The sequence below is a fragment of the Artemia sp. Qi Xiang Cuo genome, chromosome 2, assembly GCF_049724085.1.
Source record: "Artemia sp. Qi Xiang Cuo chromosome 2, ASM4972408v1, whole genome shotgun sequence".
Classification (NCBI taxonomy): domain Eukaryota; kingdom Metazoa; phylum Arthropoda; class Branchiopoda; order Anostraca; family Artemiidae; genus Artemia; species Artemia sp. Qi Xiang Cuo.
Window position 1 is genome coordinate 47,878,970 of NC_142795.1, and position 20,788 is coordinate 47,899,757.

The 20,788-nt window shown below is 34.8% G+C and overlaps 1 protein-coding gene across 1 annotated transcript; it reads right to left on the reverse strand.

Annotated features, from left to right (window-relative positions):
- Positions 1 to 803: 803 nt before the first annotated feature.
- On the reverse strand, positions 804 to 20,357 carry LOC148955299 (uncharacterized). Its single transcript, XM_089108139.1, has 2 exons — positions 20,228 to 20,357; positions 804 to 3,075 (listed from the first exon to the last, which is right to left on the reverse strand). Exons 1-2 carry the CDS (start codon positions 20,229 to 20,231, stop codon positions 2,495 to 2,497), a joined length of 585 nt encoding a protein of 194 aa, XP_088964265.1. The 5' UTR covers positions 20,232 to 20,357; the 3' UTR covers positions 804 to 2,494.
- Positions 20,358 to 20,788: the final 431 nt, after the last annotated feature.

A 20,788-nucleotide genomic window follows, 5' to 3' on the forward strand; every position in this document is an offset into this window, starting at 1 on the left:
AATATATGACCCACAAAACGTATGGAAATTAAAGTGAGTGTTTAGTTCAAACTTTAAGGATAGAAACTACCACGAACATAAGTAGGGTTACCCTTACCACGCCCTATACCTTCCAAAGGCTTCAATGCCATTTGTGCTTAGCTGAAAACAAACTATATTTTAGATATTTTCTCTTTTATAACATCAACATGTTATAAATTCTTCAGACTTCCATGAATGGAGATACTATATATTAAACAATCATTCTACTTTCATTATTTCTTTTCAGCAATCTTCTCTGTTATGGTGATTTTTTTTTTTTATTGTTGATGTTTTGACACATAAGACCATGCTGCTCAAAAAACACATCGTTTTCAACAAAATACAAATGACATTCAAGTCGTTTGGGTATTTGAGAGGCAGGGAAAATTTTTTTTTTTTTTCCCATCGGCATGAAATTGTCAGGTAAGAAGACTGGACTTTGGGAACCTTAATGAAAACAAAAAATTTTGAAATAAAAACGTGATTATACCGATTTTTAGCACGAAAAAATCAAATTTTTCATGCGGATATGCTTTATAATTGCACATCTTGTACCCAACTCGACGAAAATACCACCACCAATAGAACCTCAATTACGAGCAGAAAATTAAGGGAGCAAATCGCGTTGAATTTATTCTCAATGTCCTAATTATTATTATTTTGTTTTAGGACAACAAAAGAGAAGGACAACAAAACCTTAACATACATTTATTTGAATAAACAAACGATTACAACAAGATTTAACATGAAAAGGTTATTTCAACAAAACAATGGATCCAGCTTCAACCCTGTAGAAGACCAAAAATTATAACGACTGAAATTATTCCTATAGATAAATAACAGAAATTAAAAGTAAATAATCACATCAAACCTTAAAATAACATATATTCCTATAAATAAATAAAATGAATCCTAAAACCAATATAAATTAAAGGGAATGAACGGGAAAATTTTAAAACGAATAGAAATTAGAACAAATAGGAGTAAAACTGCCTCGTATTAAGCCTTCCAAATGCCTTAAAGTCATTTGCGCTTTACTAAAAACAAAACATATTTTAATTATTTTCTAATCTACAGCATCAACAAATCAAGATTTGCTGAGACTACCAGGAATAAATATCATAACACATTAAACAATCTGTCTACTTCGATTAGTTTATTTTCTGCTGTTGCTGACATTTTGACAAATAAAACCACACTTTTCAAAGAACAAATCGTTTTCAACAACAAAAAATGACATTAGAGCCCTTTAGATGTTTTGAGAGGTAGGGAAGACGACAGACCCACTCTTATTTGTAAACCTTGACAGGCCTTGAGGCATAATTTTTGTTGTTACTTTGTTGTTGATGTTAAAGCAAATAGAAACACAAATTGTTTCCAATAAAGAACAAATGAAGCTCTAGCTTTTAGAACGTTACTCCTGTTTGTGGTAATGCCTTTTCTTCTTATTAAATTGAACTGAATTTATTTATGACCCATTGTAAATACAATTACAAACAGAGCAGAGCATAAAAAAAAGAGAACGGCGGAAAATGACAAATGAAACAAAATCCAGATTTATAACAAAATACAAACACAATAACTACATAAATAAAACGCGATACATTTACAGCGTTATTATTCAAACTCAAATATAACTTAGTGGTCACACGTCGTCGTCAGAAAGACGGAAAGTGACAAACAAAAGAAAATCGAATTTATAGCATACTACAAGCACTAAAATTACACAAAAAGAAATGTTTCGCTGGATTATCCATTTTAATTTTTGTTCGCACTGGGTTTAATTGATTTGTTAAAAGTTATTTCTGTTCATTTAAGCTTGAATTAGCTCTTTATTTTTCTTTGAAAACTTCTAGAGATAGGGAGAGAGAATTTTTAATAATATATATGTTGTTTAATAATATATAACAACGCCAAAACTAAATTACATGATCTCTATACGTACTTTGAAATCATTAACGATATCATGGAGCAAGTTTTCCTGACTTTAATCATCCTTCCAGATGGAGGATCGCAAAACAATTTTCTTGATTTTTTCTTAATCTTTAAAAAAGAAAAAAAAACAAGGAATATTATCACATATTGTATCTTCTTCAAGCAGTTGGGCCCTATTAGTACAAGTATAATTTATTTTAATTTTTACATTATTCTGAAATGTAAATTATTTAAGTATAATTTGCTTAGAGGTAATTTCATTACCCCTCCCCATGTAGCTCGAATATCGATGAAAAGAAAAACTACTAAATTCGACTTCAAGCGGGTATTGACAGAGGGGAAGGGACAGGCCGAGCTTCACCCTCCCTAAGATGATATATATAAAGACGTGCAACATTTTGTAATATCTGGGCAAAGGTTTAAACATTTTTCTCATACCCCCTCTCCCACTCCCTTCTGTAAATTTTTTGTCTTAAACCCCAACCCTTCCAAAGAAAAACCTATCACAGCAATATTAAATCGCTAGAGCTTAGGAAAATTAGTTAACCTCATTAACACTTAATCTAGTAACACGTTCATTTAATCCAAATGGCCAGCCTGTGTTCAATAATTTGATCCATACTTGCTCTTTACTGCGTCTTAGCTGTTTTTGCACTTTTATATCTTCTATTATTTCTACTGTTTCTAGAACTTGAACCGAGATATTGGCAAGTACACATTTTCCATTAAAATGGTGCACAAGTATAGTAGTCATGTCATGTCTTTCAATCGACTTCTTATGTGCCATAAATCGACAACGTAACGTTTGTCCAGTTTCACCAACATATTTCATTTTGCAAAGACTACATGTTAACAGATAAATCAAATTTTTCGAGGAGCAAGAAACAGGTCTTGATATTTTGCACTTTAAATGTCCTAATTCTGTAATAACACGTACGTCACAGTTAAAACTATTACACATCACACATCTACCACAGCATACCGTTTTATACCGTATTCCATTTCCGTTTAAAGATGTAGTTACAATATATATGAGAATAAGTGACACAAAACATGACAGAAACACAACGAATTCCTTTGAAAAATCTTTCTGACATGAGAAGAACATCGTGAGATTAACTGTAAGAGAAAAGATACACCAGCTATTTAAGATACCCGATTATCTAAAACTAAAATCTCAGTAATATGTTTATTACCAACAAACTACACGATTTCTTACAAACTAGTCTGTTAATATTTCTTTCATGAAATTGGTATAGAGTTCCCCAATATCAAACAGCAATAGATAAAACTCAGAGAAGATAAAACTATCCTAATTTTAATTACTATAGTCCAACGAATAAGTCCAACAATGACAAGATATAGCAATCAATTAATGACTATAGCTACGAAAATAGTCCTAGCATCACTATCGTTCATACCAAGGATATATATTGTTTTTAAATAAAGATAAATGAGACTGAAACTAAAACCTCCCCAGTTTTCTCAGTAATTTACCTTGTTAAAATCAATAGAAGGTAACGCTTATTTCACTGGAGATGTTATTTTCACCAGGGAGAAAAAAAAATCAGTGGCCGGTGTTTACCGACATTTTTCGCAACAGCATCCCCAAAATGTGAAAAAATATTCACGTCACCCCTTACGCATAGGTTCGCACATAAAAGTACCCTTTCTAATGCTACACTTGACTTGTTTTTGTACAATGAAAGATTTGATACAAGGATAAATCCTATTGAAAAGGAGCATAACTTCAGCATAGCACCAACCTAAGCTGAGAAAGCCATTTTACACGAATATTTTGAAAGAAAATCAAAAATACTGGCAATGCTGTATTCCTCAAGGACTCGCATTTGTTTTCCACACTGTGACAAAATCTTGTCTGGAGCAGTGCAATATTACATTCAAGTCTCTGTCCATCTCAACTTCAAGTAATGTCTTTTTCAAGTCATCAAGAACTTCTGCTGTCACAAATTGTTTTCAGAAAAGGACCCCATATCTAGTTTTCTTGAACAATCAATGAAACATGCTTTGATGTTATGAGTCTTCACACAACATGAAATTATTGGGCAGATTAATAGATGTTCAACCAAAATTCTGCTTCCTCATTAGATAATTTTGTTACGATAAGCTGGCATGTTGCCAATAGATGAAAATATGTTGTTGTTCTGCCCTTGACGTTTAAAACGCAACCTAATGATGTTAGGAAATTTGTCAGCAAAATATACGTGTTTGACAACTACCCTTCTCCTCAGAGGTCATATCATAGCTCATCTAACCTGTTCAGAAGTTCTTCATGAGATATGCACCTAACTTCAGAATACAAGAGCAAAGTGTGCAGTGTCTCATTGAACTGCATGCTGAAGTATTTTGAGGCAAGCTATTGTTGATAAATAATGCTGCAAATCCATTTTTCTGATAATTTTTTCTTTTTTTTACCAATATTTTCAAAACTTATTGCTGATTCTTTTTTATTCTTTTTTTTCTTCTGTATACCAATACACATATAAAAATACACCACCATTGCTAAAAGAATTCTTAAAATCACTTGCCTTGTTATTTTTCCTCACAATTATTTGCAAGCTATTGCTTCTCCTGAAAGTCCCATCGCTTGCAGCATCATACTGAACGAAAATCAGCAACTGAGCTGCGTTTTGTATGGCTGTCAAATCATTCATTTGCAATGCAAACTATTTTCTGACTTTGTCTGCTTAGAGTTTCGCAACATTATATCGTCAGCTAATTCTTGAGCCCTCCTCCTCAATGCAGTATCATATGAATGTGGGATAGTTGGCAGTATATTGACTCCTTTCTTATCCGTCATTATTTCTACATGTTTTAGCACCTGAAGACGAAGAATCGCATTGACAATAGTATAAGGCTTCTTTGGTTTCATACCAAAAAGACTTGCTTCCTTATGTGACAGGCAAAGATTTCTCAGGTATGTGCATAAAAATTCAAGAAAAATTACGGTACCTGTCATCATACTCTTCTGTTGCCTCTTGAAACGTCCCACCAGTTTATCTGCAAATTCTGCGTTTTTAGTAAGTAGAAAGTTTCTCTTCAGAAGTGATGGCGTTCATTGAGGTCTGTTTTACCCAGTGCACATACCCTGTTAGGGACTTCACAAACTAATACAACTAGCATTTTCCCCAATTTTTTTTGTCGTCTTAGTAGCTTCTTTATCCTTTATAATATGCCCTGTGCGTGCCCTATTTCAAACTAATCATAGAAAATTTAATTATACGACATTTTGGATTTTTTTTGTCCTGTAAAATACTATAATATTTTTTTTTATTTTTGCCTTCACTGAACTTCCCTTGGCCTAGTCTATACGTGCTGCAAGTTTAAGCTGATTTGAGAAAACAAAATCTTGTGGTAAACGATTGGGTGCCACAGACTACCGGAACCAAAACTTTCTTTAAGGCCAAGGACAAGTCTACATCCCCAGTAATTTTCAAGCTGATTTGAGACAAAAAAAATCGAGTCTAATTTCGAACGTTATGAATCCATGTACTATAATTCAGTTTCCAACTTTGTTTTCTGCATTATGATCTACTTAGCTCAGGCACTTACTAACAGAGTTTTCAAGATATTTGCAAACAAATATTTTCTTCCGTTTATGGGTCCAATTTCTAGCCCCAGTTTCAGGGAGGAGCACACGTAACAGGTCTATTTTTTAGGGTTCCTTTGGCTCAGAGACTTGTGAATGCAAGTTTCAAGTTGTTTGACAAAAACGTTTCAGGACAATTCTTAAGTCCAGTTTTCAATTGAGCTAATCTTTTCTTTTTGTGCATTCAGATTTCCTTTCCCGATAGTTTATACAGATATAAGGTTCAAACTGGTTTGGAAAATTAAGTTTTTGGACCGTGTTTTCAGCAAAACCGAAAGTATTTTCAATTTTTAGTGTATAGTGGTACCTTGGCCCAAGAAATTACAAATAATAGTATAAACTCGAAAAGAATTGTTTTTTTCCCAGTTTCGTGGGCCCCACATTCTCAGCCGATTATTTTTTCTTTTGCACATTAGCACCCCTTGGCCCATAGATTTTATATTTAAGTTTCAAGCTGTTTGGAGAAAAGGATGTTGGGTCATTCTGAGGCTAAATTTTACGACCCTTTTCAGGCCTCAATGGGGTTACATATCACATTGGTCCAAGCATTTAACCATATAAGTTTTTAGCCAATCATAAAAAATTACCTGTTTTTCGGATCCCGAGCCCTCAATTCAATTTTTTTGTACAACAGGGTTTACTTGGGCCCCATGCTGTTAGGAAAAACAAAAATTTCAACTCTTTTCTGATTCCTCATTTTTAGATTGATAATTTTTTTTTAACTAACAAACTTCAGGATAGAAGTTTCAACGTTATGAGTTAAACTAACAACTTCAGGATAAAAGTTTCAACATGATGAGGGAAAAACACCTTTTTGTCCCAATTTGGCCTATCCGCTTAATTTATTAATATTTGGTGCGTGAGGGCCCTTTGGCCCAGGAGCTTGTGCAATATAGGTGCTGATTGTTTGGTAAAAGAGTTTCTGAGATATGGCCATTCGCAATGTTAAGGATATATTAGTGAAATTACGATCATGATTTTTGAAAAAGGGGAAGTACCTAGTGATTTTAGGAAAACTTTAATTAGAAATCAATGTAAGAACGCTGATAAGAGTGAGTGTGGTAATTATAGAGATATTAACTTGATTTCTGTAGAAAGCAAATTACTTAGTATGATGATACTTTTTAGACTTAGAGATCCTGTATATAAAGCTTTAAGAGAAGAACAGGATGGTTTTTAGGAAGGAGAGAGGCTATGTCAACTAAATTTTTACTCTTAGATTAGTAATAGAGAAGTACCCAAATAATCATACTTTCTTAGCCCTCAGTTTTATAGACTATGAGCAGGCGTTTTATTTAGCCAATAGAAAAGCTTTTGCGAAGGTCTTATCCATATACGGTTTTAATTTTAAAACGTTTTTTCTTTGTCTAAGAAAAAGAAGTTTTTCAAAGAACACTGAAGAGCTGCATTAAACCAAAAATGAGCAGAAGTAAATTTAAATAATGTTTCAAGCGTAAAACGACCATAATCACAATCGATGAATCAATAAAATTCAAAATTAAATGAAATAACCACAAAAAAATAACCAATTCAAACTAAAAAATATAACAAAGAAAATAAATAGAAACAAAACAGAACCAAAAAAAATAACCAATTCAAACTCAAAACCAGCAGGGAACTACCATAAAGAAAAGTAGAGCTAACGCCCCGTGTGTCTTCTAATACCAAAACATGATTTGCACTTTATTGAAACAATTTTATTTTGAGTCAAATTTTTATTTCTCATGACATCAGAAAAAAATTTGAATCACCATTGCAACCCAAGATCCATCCTTGGCATTCTTCCTCATTACAAGGATATAGAGCTCATAGAAAAGGTACAATGCAGAGCAGCCAATAGGGTTATTTGAGTGCAAAAAATGCATTAAGAAGGTGTAGCACCTTAAAGTCTCTGCATTTGCCTACCAAAGAGAATTCAGAGATATAATTTTAACCAACGAAAATATGTCAAATTAACCCATCCTGGTATGGGTTACCACAGTACCACAAAACAAGGGGAGATATGAAGAAGCTTGTGGTCAGTTGGAAGATTTTACAAGAAATAGCTCCTTTTGATTCTGATGCAGTGTTCACATGATTCTCTAAATGCCCTTTTGCTGTGAGACACTTGGAGGGAGGGGGAGATCATAAAGGACGATTTTTTTATGTAATCATGTGGAGGTGAAACCCTATCTGTGCATTTTTCTTTGGTAGGCTATTCGGTAAAAATCTAGATGATGGGGTTTTTACAATCTTGGCAAAGAGCTGATTTAGGAGAATAAAACCCTCTGAATTGAATTCATAGCCTACATTATGTCCTAGGAATATGTTTGCTCACTCAAACTTCTGCTCCTTTCTTACTTCCAAAGCTTAGAAAGTTGTATAAAAAATAAGTGGGTAGACATGGACCTTGTTCTATTACATAGCTAGGTAAAAGGTAAACATGCAAGACAATGCATATTTTTATGATCAATTAATTCAAAAAAAAAATTCCATAAAAGAAGTTTTCAAAAAAAAGAGCTCCGTTAAATTATAAACGAACAGAAATCACCACCAATAAATAAATGATCAGTCATTACCACAAACAGGAGTAGGCTAACGCCCCATAAGCCTTCGAAAGGCCAGAGCGTCATTTGCACACTACTGAAAACAGCTTTTATTTCGAACAGTGCGTCTTTGTTTGTCATAACATCAACAAAAAAGAAAAAAAGATAATCATATTAACTAAGACTACTGAAAAGAAATAATGAAAGTACACTGGCTGTTTAATAATGATGTTCATTCCTGGAAGTCTCTGCAATTTTGGACTTGATAATGTTATAAAACTTTTAAACTTTTAAAATACAGTTTGTTTCTTTGCTGGTCAAAAACTTCTTTCATGGAATATTTTTTAACTGGTTTCTGTTCATTTTTAAGTAACACTGTTTTTTTTTTAATTAGTTCATAAAAATGAATATTTGGAGAGTTTGTTCTTTTTTTGCAGAGAAATTAAAACTTTTGTATGCTATTTGTATTTTGGACAAAATTTTGCAACGAATTTTAGCAGTTAATAGTTGTATTACAGAACTTTAGATGGATGGCCAGATTTTTTTCTGGATTCAATTAGATTCAATCAAACTTCAGAATCAAACAAAAAGTTTACTGATTTATTAGGCACTTGCACTGATTTCCAGAACATACAAGAAAAGCCAAAAGCTGAGAAATGCTAATGAATGGAAGAACAAAAGCAGAAACATGTCTGAATTATTGGCTTTAAACAAAACCAGGAATCGAAATCACCACAGTCTAAAACCAGTGCTCAAAGCATGAGAATTAAGGTCATTTCCATTCACCTTAGAGAGTTTCTTTCAAACTCAACAGCCAGTAAACGAAATATCAGTCAGCCAGTTCAATCAGACTCCAGTAAACTTCTGTACTTCAAAGTAATAGACTGTTTCACAATTGAAATGGACCAACCTTTCATGAAAGACATGCATCTGCTTGGTGTTATTTCTACCTTCGACCTCTCCCCCCAAATTCTAATTTTCTCAAATTTTCGGAAGTAGAAAAGGTTGTATGTCATTATCAAGAGGCCCTTGGTGTTGATGAATATATCATGGAATACCGGCTTTATCTTGCAAAGTCGCATCTTTCCAACGAAAATTTTAACTGATTTCTGTTTGTTTTTCAGCAGGGCCGACACGTATGGGGGGCCCCCCCCCCTCTCAATATTTCGGTCACTCGGTAAAAACAAATAAGTCGGTAAAATCTTGAAGCAAAGCGCCATGATTTTTCCGATGCCGTTAAGTTTCTTTGTTTGGCTAAATAAAGACCACAAAAATTCTGACATGTCATTTACAGGAAGTTCAAACCTGGTTGGTAAATGCAGCCGTTTTACCAACTCCTGCCGTGAGTTTACAGATGATGCCACAATTCTCCATTTGGTTAAATAAAGAGCATTAAAATAGTGACATGATATGTAAGCGAAATCTGAATCTTGGTTGGTAAAGGCAAAGGTTTTACCGACTCGTGCGGTGATTTTACGTATTGTATTTGAAACGGACATCATGCTAATTATTGACAGGGTCGTTATTCCAATTCAGGGTATAATTATTGACAGGGTATATTCCAATTCAGGGTATATTCCAATTCAGGGTATATATTTGCACACTAGGGGTGTGGGGATGGGTAAACTTCATGGTAAATTTGCAGTGGGCCATATAATTTAGCTAGGATGAAAGTGAAAACACCATTTGATACTTTTTTTTATGTTCTTTCATTATTCATATAAAACACATTCAGTACCCCTTTAAGGGCTCAAGATGCAATTAGCCCCAGAAGCAATTCTTGAATTATGAAAGAGCATAAAAAGGGCATCAAATGACGTTTTCATTTCATCTTAGCTAAATTATATTGCCCACTGCAAATTTACCCTAAAGTGGGTGCTAGGAAGGTATTTTGAAGTACCATACCTGTCTCACTCCTTTTCCCTCTAGAAGTTACTGGACCTTTGCTGATCTTAAAAATCTTTAATTTATAAAAGTGATAATAGATCCTTTGCCTAAACAAATTACAAACAATATTTTCAGCTTCACAACCTAGCTCAATCCCAATTTATAAGGTTTCAAAGATCTGCAAATACATTTCCTAAATTTAGAAAAAAAAAACTATAGATATGCATTTAAAATTCTACTCAAATAACAGAAATTGCATTTTCAAAACTAAGAAAAAAAAAGAGACTTAAAATTAAAATATAATGTTTTTTTGTAAAAATTCCTACAGGTCAAGTAGGCTAGGCATATTTCTAAAACATAGAAATCAGAACAGGTTTAACATAGTAGCTTGGCAATACCTTCCCTGGGCATTTTTTTGGCCCTAGATTCATTACTGGAAGTTTTATTTTCATAACCTAACCACTTTTTAAGATAGCAAAAAGTAGCTTGTCTAGAATTATACCAAAAAGACCTAACAATTGAAGGTCATGTGCTAGACTCTTGATGATTGGCTTTTGCAGGGCTATTTTGAAAAGTAACTGAGTTAGGTAAGTGATACTTTTAGGAATGGTCTGGACCCTAAATTATGTCATATGAAGGTCTTTTGAAGCATATATTTCTACTTTTTCCTCTCCCAATGGGAGAGGAAAGAGTTGACTACCTCTGAGTACAACTACAATACCCATATTGTAGTTGTATTTAGTTTGTAAATAAAAGAACCCGAACCTGATGAATATGGACAATCCAAGTTTGTAAAGTTTTGAAGAATATAGAAAACTTTGCCTTGAAATACAATACAATCATAAATCAGCTTAAAATTCTGGGTAAGGCGGCAGTTTAGTAGCTCTTCTGAAGGATACATTATAAAACAAAAATAGTGGTATCATTAGATTCTTTATTTTATGATTTTCCATATATCATGGTTGTTTTTCCATCAGCACACTCTATCCCCTGATGGTCTCAGATATAAACCTAGTAATATATTTCTCTTTTCTTTTGCATCTTGTGACACCTCATGTCTTGTTTATTAGCCAGTTTTCTCACATGTTTGACTTGTTGGAATCAGGGGTGTCCCGAGACTTATTTCATTGGGGGAGGGGCGATCTTCATAAATTTTACCGAATCTCTACCTCATTCATGCCAAATTTACTGCAGAAATCAAGAATTTTGCTAAATTTTGGGCAATTTTACTAAATTTCTGCCGAAATTTTCGCCGTCAGCGAAAATTTTACCGAATCCCAGAAAAGTTGGAGGGGCGGCGCGCCCCCCCCCCCCTCGGGACACCAATGGTTGGAATACAGTTTTGCCCAAGTAATATGATTTTAAACTAGAAACAAACACAGTAATTGGTTAATTAAAACTTTTTACATACTGTGAATAAAGAATTTCGTTGATGTTGTTGTAGGGTTTTCTTTGTATCATAGGGGTATATCTGAGACACCAAGAGGAAGGGGTGCATTGTCAGAAAAACAATTAATTAAGTCAAACCTAAACAATCAGAAATTACCACAAACAGAAGTTGACTTATTGCTTTCTATAGGCCATCATTTGCACTTTACTGAAAACAATTTTTATTTTGAAATGGGGTTTTTACTTGTGAAAACAATAACAAAAGAAAAGACAGAGAATCACCATGCTAACCAAGATTACTGAGAAGAGCTATTGAAAGTAGACTAATCATTTATATATCATGATATTGAATTCTCAGTACCATATGAGTGGAGGGGATGGCTCTAGGCAATTGATTGGTTCTTCAGCAGCTGAAAGAGATTTGGGAATAGTTGTCGATGAAGAATTAAAATTCCACAAACACACAAACAGCAGTTGCCAAAGCATCTCAGACCCTTGGAATAATTAAGCATACAGTACGTAGCAGATTATCCAAAGTCATGACGAAGCTGTAAAATGGTCTCCTGCAACCATTGCTGGAATTTTTGATGTGTGTTGCCAAGCCCCTGAATAAGGGTGGCCAGCAGAAAATAGAGTCTGCTCAAAGGCGCGCAACCAAAGCTGTTGATGGATGCAAGAACCTCGACTATCCATCTTACCTAAACAAACTACAGCTCCAACACTTGTCTACAGACAACAGAGGGGCGATGTCATCGTGGCTTACAAGCTACTTCATGCCGATTCCCCTTCTGAGAAGCTTTTCCCGCTTGACAAATCAACCAGGACAAGAGGGCATAGTAAGAAGCTGCTTCGGAAGAAAGCTTACAGCAGACTCCACAACCACTGTTTTTCCAATAGAGGGGTGGCCCCTCGGAACAGTCTTCCAAATGCAGCTGTCACCGCTTCCTCTGTAGATGCATTCAAGGTCGCCGTTGATAAGAATTCCACCAAACCATGGAAAACACAGTGGGGCGCCGCCGAACCAATGGCTCCCCCCTGACCAGCAATCAGCAACTCAACAGGATTTTTTCCTTATTTCACTAGACAATGCGATTTAAGGTAATTTAAGGTAATATTCATTCCTGGAATTCTCAGTAATTTTTGATTTATTAGCATTATCACAGAGAAAAGGACAAAGTAAGTTTTGTTTTCAGTAAAGTTCAAAGGAGGCTTTGGCCTTAGAATGCTTAGGAGACATTGGTTTTATTTTGGTTGATGTTAATTTGTGTTTGTGTTTTGGATCGGCTTGATTATTCATTGTAATTTCTGTTCTTCTTGTAAATTTGCGCTTTACTGAAAAAAATATAAATGTTATTACTTTTATAACTTTAATAAATCAAATAATATTAACATTTTGATTACTAAATATCAGTATATGTATATTAAACTGACAATGCACATTCATTTGTATTTTTTTCAGTAAAGTGCAAATTATGTTCTGGCCTTGGGAAGGCATAGGGGTTTTGAGCCCAACTTATGTTAATTTCTGGTCGTTTTGACTTTGACTTCGGTTATTTATTGTAATTTCTGTTCGATTCGGGTTTCATTTATTCATCAATCCTGATTTGTGGTAGTTTCAAGCTTGGTAGATTCTTTGATTCTATTTTTGCTCACTTTTGTTTAATGGAGTCCTTTACTTTTCTTTGAAAAACTTATTTTGTGGAAAAAGTTTTTTTCTGATTAATTTCTGTTCGTTTAATATTGACAAATTCTTTTCAGGGAAAAAGAAAATAATACTTTAAATCTTTTCGTTTTTTTTTAAACTTTATAGTTTGACCTGCTATTTGTATGCTGGAGAATAATTTTCAACAATTTTTAACATCATATACCCTTTCAGAAATCTGGTCACCAATAGTAGTGTTTAATTTAGTTTCATAGCTCCTCTAGTTCCTTTGAAATGGAAAACTTGATACCATTTGCAAAAAAGTGCGTTTAATTACTTTGATAGCTTGGATACACTTATGCTATTTTGATTTGGTTAAATTTTAAGAGCAGAAGTAGCCCGAAAAGTTTCAACATAATACCCTCAGTCGTTCTTGGGATACTGCTGAGATATCTTATTGGGAATTATCATTAACACAGTGCATTTTGATTTAATCTAAAGGCAACAGTTAGTTTTTAAACATAATGGGCAAATGGGAGGGTGGGCGTGTGAGGGGGACTAGTTTCCCTCCAATCACTGTCGACTATTAAAAAGGGCATCAGCTCTTTCTATTTTCAAACGAATGAGCCCTTTTCGAAAGTCCCACGACAACTTCTTTGATACAAAGTGCCCTGGTCTAAACAACAACAAAAAATAATACATTATATCCACATAGATCTTTACTATAAAAATGTCAAGCCTTCCAATCACTTTCGACTATTAAAAAGGGCACTAGGCCTTTTGATTTTCTATCAAATGAGCCCCTTTTGAGTTTTTACGACAATGCTTTCTATAAACACAGTATATGCCCCCAGGGCATAAATTACAACCCTTACCCTAAGGGCTGTTAGGGTGGTTGTCATCCTCTAAGACCTAGTTTCCAGAACTTTCAACTACGTTAAACAAAATGGCTATCTCAAAACTTTGATTGGATGTGTTAGGGGAAATGTTGAGAGGGACGTTAGTTGCTCTTCAATCACTTTAAACTATTAAGAATGGCCCTAGCCCTTTCAATTTCCAGTCAAATGAGTCCTTTTGAAGTTTCTACAACAACACTTTCAATAAAAACCTTCTATGCCCCCCAGGTCATAACTTACAACCCTTGTCCTGAGGGCTGGGGGGGTTGTCATTCTCGAAGACCTAACTTCGAGATTTTTCTACTATGTTGAACAAAACGGCTATCTGAAAATTTCGATTGGATGTGTTTGGAGGAATGGTGGGCGTGAGAAGGGGGTTAGTTACCCTCCAATCACTTTTGACTATTAAAAAGGGCACTAGCCTTCTCAATTTCCAATTGAACGCACCCCTTTTGAAGTTTCACAACAACTCTATCTATAGAAACCTTTCATGCCCCCAGGGCATAGCTTACAACCTTTCCCCTGGGGGCTCTGGGGGGTTTGCCATCCTTAAACATGATTTCCTGAACTTTCAACTACGTTGAACAAAATGGCTATCTCTAAACTTTGATTGAATGTTTTTGGGGAAATGGTGGACATGAGAGGGGGGGGGGGTTAATTACTCTCTGCTCACTTTTGACTATTAAAATGGCAATTCAATTTCCAATCAAATGAGCCCTTTTTGAAATTTCTACAACAACTTTCTATATAAACCTTATATGCCCCCAGGGCATAGCATACATCCCTTGCATTGAGGACTCTGAGAGAATTATCATCCTAAAAGACCTAATTTCCAGAACTTTCAACTATGTTGAACAAAATGGATATCTCAAAATTTTGATTCGATGTGTTTGGGAAAATGGTGGGCGTGAGAGGGGGGTTAGTTGCCCTTCAATCACTTTCGACTATTAAAAAGGGCACTAGCCCTTTCAATTTCAGATTGAATGAGCCCTTTTTGAAGTTTCTACAACAATGATTTCTATAAAAATATTATATGCTCCCCGGGCATAACTTAAACCCCTGGTCCTGAGGGTTGTGGGGGGGGGGAGGAGTTGTCATCCTTAAAGACCTAGTTTCCAAAACTTTCAACTACTTTGAATAAAATGGCTATCTAAAAATTTTTATTGGATGTGCTTGGGGAAAAGGTGGGTGTGAGAGGGGGGTTAGTTGCCCTCAAATCACTTTTGACTATTAAAAAAGGCACTAGCCCTGTCAATTTCTCATCAAATAAGTTCTTTTTCAAGTTTCTACAACAAAGTTTTCAATAAAAGCCTTACATGCCCCCAGGGCATAACTTATAACCCTTGCCCTGAATACTGTGGGGGGAGTGTCCTGCTCAAAGGTATAATTTTCTGAACTTTAAACTGCGCGGAACAAAATGGCTATCTCAAAATTTTGATTTGATGAGTTTGGGGAAATGGTGGAAATGGAAGGGGTATTAGTGGTCTCTGAATTGGTTTCAGCCATTAAAAACAAAACTTGCTATTTCAATTTCAAATAAAATGAGCCCTTTTTGATGTTTCTATTACAACGCGTTCTATAAAAACCTTCTATGCCCCCTGGGCACAACTTACAACAATTGTCCTGAGGGCTGTGGGGGGGGGTCGTCATCCAAGACATAATTTCCAGAGCTTAAAACTATGTTGAATAAAGGAGCTATCTCAAAATTTGTATTGGATATGTTTGGGGTAAAGGTGGGCGTGAGAGGGGGGTTAGTTGCCCTACAATCGCTTTTGACTATTAAAAAGGGGTCTAGCCCTTTGAATTTCCAATCAAATGAGCATTTTTTGAAGTTTCTATGACAATGCCTTCTATAAAAATCTTATATGCCCCCAGGGCATAACTTACAACCCTTGTCCTGAGGGCTGTGGGGGAGTGTCATCCTCAAACACATAATTTCTATCTGGAAAACAACTACAAAGTGGCTATCTCAAAATTTTGATTGGATGTGTCTGGGGAAATGGGGGGCGTAGAAGAGGTGTTAGTTGCCTTCCAATCACTTTTGACTATTAAAAAGGGCACTAGCCATTCCAATTTCCAATTTAATGAGCCCTTTTCGAAGTTTCTGTGACAACTTCTTCAATATGAAGTGCCCTGGTCTAAAGGAAAAACAAAATATATATTGTGCCAACATTGTTCTTTTATGCCCCAATGGCATAAGTTAAAACCCTTGCCCTGAGGGTTGTGGGGGAATGTCCTCCTCAAAAACATATTTTCTATCTGGAAATCAACTATGCTGAACAAAATGGCTGTCTCAAAATTTGATTGGATTTGTTTGGGGAAATGGTGGACATAGAAAAGGTGTTAGTTGCCTTTCAATCACTTTTGACAATTAAAAAGGGCACTAGCCATTTCAATTTCCAATCAAATGAGCCCTTTTTGAAGTTTCTATGACAACACGTTCAATAAAAACCTTATATGCCTCCAGGGCATAACTTACAACCCTTGCCCTAAGGGCTGTGGGGGGGTCGTCATCCAAGACCTAATTTCCAGAGCTTAAAACTATGTTGAATAAAGGAGCTATCTCAAAATTTGTATTGGATATGTTTGGGGTAAAGGTGGGCGTGAGAGGGGGGTTAGTTGCCCTACAATCGCTTTTGACTATTAAAAAGGGGTCTAGCCCTTTCAGTTTGCAATCAAATGAGCCTTTTTTTAAGTTTCTATAACAATGCCTTCTATAAAAATCTTATATGCCCCCAGGACATAACTTACAACCCTTGTCCTGAGGGCTGTGAGGGGATTGTCCTCCTCAAACGCATAATTACTATCTAGAAATCAACTATGCCGAACAAAATGGCTATCTCAGAATTTTGATTGGATGTATTTGGGGAAATGGTGGGCGTAGAAGGGGTGTTAGTTGCCTTAATCACTTTGGACTATTAAAAAGGGCACAAGCTACTCTAATTTCCAATTTAATGAGCCCTTTTCGAAGTTTCTGTGACAACTTCTTCAATATGAAGTGCCCTGGTCTAAAGGAAAAACAAAATATATATTGTGCCAACATTGTTCTTTTATGCCCCAATGGCATAAGTTAAAACCCTTGCCCTGAGGGTTGTGGGGGAATGTCCTCCTCAAAAACATATTTTCTATCTGGAAATCAACTATGCTGAACAAAATGGCTGTCTCAAAATTTGATTGGATTTGTTTGGGGAAATGGTGGACATAGAAAAGGTGTTAGTTGCCTTTCAATCACTTTTGACTATTAAAAAGGGCACAAGCCACTCCAATTTCCAATTGAATGAGCCCTTTTTGAAGTTTCTAAAACTCCTTCAATACAAAGTGCCCTGGTATGAAAAAAAATAATAATAACAATACATTGTGCCAACATTGATCTTTAATTAGGCAGCGCAATTGTGCTACCTATGAAAAGGGTGCTAGAACTTTGAATTTCTGATTAAATTAGCCCTATCTAAAGTTTCTATGATAAACTTTTTCTTTCAATTTCTGATAAATAAAAATATCCACCCCCACCACCCCCCTACTGTGCAAATATATACCCTGAATTGAAATATACCCTGAATTGCCAACAGCAAAGTTTTGAATCATAAAATTCAGTGCTATTTTGGTCAATGGCATGTGAAAAACTTGAAACAGTAAGAAAACTGAGTACTGGTGCATTATGCAGGGACTACTATATACTGTATGTGGAATGTCAAATGGGAAATGCTACAGTCAAATAGGAGAGACAGGTACCTGGTTATAATGGTTTATGAACAAAATAATAAGAATTACAAGTTACAATTATGTGCCCAGAACACTGTAATGTCTTTCACAATTGCTGAAAAATAATCTAGAGGGGAAAATTAAATTACACACAATCTCATTATTCTTTTCTTTTTTTAATTAGCTGTTTTTTAGTTTTTCAAATAAGTTTTAACTGAACTAAAATTTAAATTTACAATTTTACAGATAATGAATAGGCTATGTTTTGTGCTTGCATTAAAACTGAAAATTCCACAACAACAAAAAAATTGGTTTACAATTAAAAATTGAAATATAATTTAGGTTCTACCAAATTTAGTGTTTTCTATGACTTTTTTTTTATGACTCCAGTACAAAAGACTATAAAAGAAATACTTAGCAAATTTCTTATGTTGCCCTTAATTTTTTTTTTTTTTTTTTTAGCCAATCTGAAAACAAAAGCAAATTCTTGTTGAAAAGAGTAATTTTGCTAAGAAAAATGTGGCTTTGATTGATAAGGGATGAGAAAATTAGTAATTCAAAAGCAATTTCATTTTGGTGAACATTTATCTTGTCTGTGAATAAAAGCTCTATTTTTCCTTCATTTTACAACAAGGCTGTATCCAAGAGAGAGGGCTTGAGGATCTAGCCTCTCTCTTTGCCCCCAAAAAAGTAAATACAGCTTTGTAAATCTTGGCTTTTGGCACTTGTATGAATAAGTGACCACAATTTTTAACATGAGTGACCACCTTCAAGAGGTCAACTTTGGTTAATCCTAACAAAGTATACCAAAATATGATGAAAATATAATACTTCAGTAACAAAATTATGGAAACTACAACAGAGAACCATGGAAAGCAGGCTACCCAGTGCTCATTATATTAAATACCTAACCTAAACAACTCTATATATTAAATATTTAATTAAAATGTGTCTGCATAGTAGTTTATTTCACTGAGTCTAAGTTAATTATCTTCAAATGCAGATAGAGAAACTGGTTTTACTCAGATCAAGTAAAACAGTGTGGTTGCTATAACATGTAAGTACCCAAGGCTGTATCCAAGAAAGAGAGAGGGCTTAAGGATCTAGCCCCCCTCTGCACCCTGAAAAAAATACAGCTTTGTATGTTTGGCTCTTAAACACCCTTAGCATAGTTATCCACCCCCACCCCTCACTAAAAAAGCTTAAACCCAACTTTGAATTAATTTCTGAGATAGGAGCCTACTTCAAAAACAAAATTTTGGTCAATGTGAAACATGGTCAAAATTTTGTTGAAGTGGTTGAAAGGTATTGATCAAAATTCAATCTGCATTTTTGGAAATTACAGGACATTATATTCCTACATCATTAAATATATTTTGGTACTGGTGCATTATGTGGGCCCACTGTTATAGACTGTATCAAGAAAACCAGTCACAAAAATCATCAAACAGACTATTTGCAAGTGACTGCTAGAGATAAATGATTGCAAAGCAGTGTTTCTCAATGAGTTACAATATTTAAACAATTGTTTTTTGGGGTTTAGAGGGGGGAAGGTACCTAGGTTAGGTTACATATTTAATATGTGCTATGCTTTATCCCTCACCTCCCCCTCCCCTAATGTGCAAATATACAGCCTAAATAGGTAAAGTTCTACAAAATCATATTTTTGAGTTAGGACAAAATTGAATACACCACTCAATGCCTTTTTTTATGCTGATTACGAAAATAATAAGCATTTCTATCGGAAATGAATTTTAGACCCCCCCCCCCTAGAGATGTCAATTCAGGGTTAGTTTAGGTATTGCCTATATGCCTATCGGGAGGGGGGCTGATATTCATTTTCGATAGAAATGCTCATTATATTCATAATCAGCATAAAAAAAGGCATCAAATAGTGTATTCACTTTATTCCTAAGTCAATAATATGATTTTGTAGAACTTTACCCCTAAATTTGTTTATAAACTATTATGCATTCATCCTATTTTATTAGCATTAACCAAACTTGACTTCTTTGCAGTGCCTGCATAATGCACCAGTACCAAAAACTGTTTATATTTGAGTTGCCTAATAAATTAGGTTTGAAATGTTATAAATAAGTATTTTTGGAATATATAACTCTTGAACAACTCATTTATAAACTAGTGATATATTTTCAACCACTTTTCAATAACTTAACTAGTGTTTGTAACTTTTTTGTAAAGTTACAAAAAAGAAATACCAATGGGGCCCCTTTAAGGGCTTAAGATGTGACTAGCCTAGCCCCAGAAGTGATTCTTGAATTATGAAAGAGCATAAAAATAGGCATCAAATGATGTTTTCACTTTCATCTTAGCCACATTATATGTCCCACTACAAACTTAACCACTTTAGTCTTTATATTCATCCCTGAAAATTTCATTTCCTATGGTAAAATTATCTGTGTGATTGTAGACTAGCCCTATGTCACCTCTTATCTTCCAGGATCTTGTTATCTATGTGTGCCTTACACTAGCGCCTATTATTGCTGATTTAGGTTGGTGTTTGACACTTAATACATTGCTATCCTAAACTTGGAGCCCTACTCTACTGAACATGTCCCATCCCCACTGTTTTCACTTCAAAAGATTTTTTGATGATTACCCATACTCTCTTGTCTGGTGATCTCAGGAGGAATATTTTTTTTAAGTAAGCTTCAAGCCTCAGTTACCACTCCAAATGTCATAAATAACTTATGCAATATCGAGTCTTATCAATAGACATACAATTAAAATGTTTGATTTTTTAAATTTAGAATTTGATCCGCCAGCGTTATAAAATCAAATACCAACTAAATACAGGTTGCCACCAGACCAAAAAATTTCGTAACGTCCAAGCTCTTAAAAATGTAACTTTTTCGTAACTTTTGATAGGAAAGTCTCTTTTCAAGGCAGGGTGCCTTAATTTTAATATCAAGAGCCGTACTTAAAGGGGGGAGGGGACATTTGTTGCCTGTATAATTTGAAAAATATATTTTTACGTAATCTCATTAAAATCCTCCCTCCAACTTTTAAAAGGTTTATAAAAAGTATATGATAATAACACTTCGTGCTTCTTTACCTTCAGGAAAGGCCTATTTATTCAACTATAAGTGCTGCTTCCAGTTTACCTGCACAACAGAAAGACACCCCTTCGATGCTTGTATATAACCCTAGGCTATTTTAC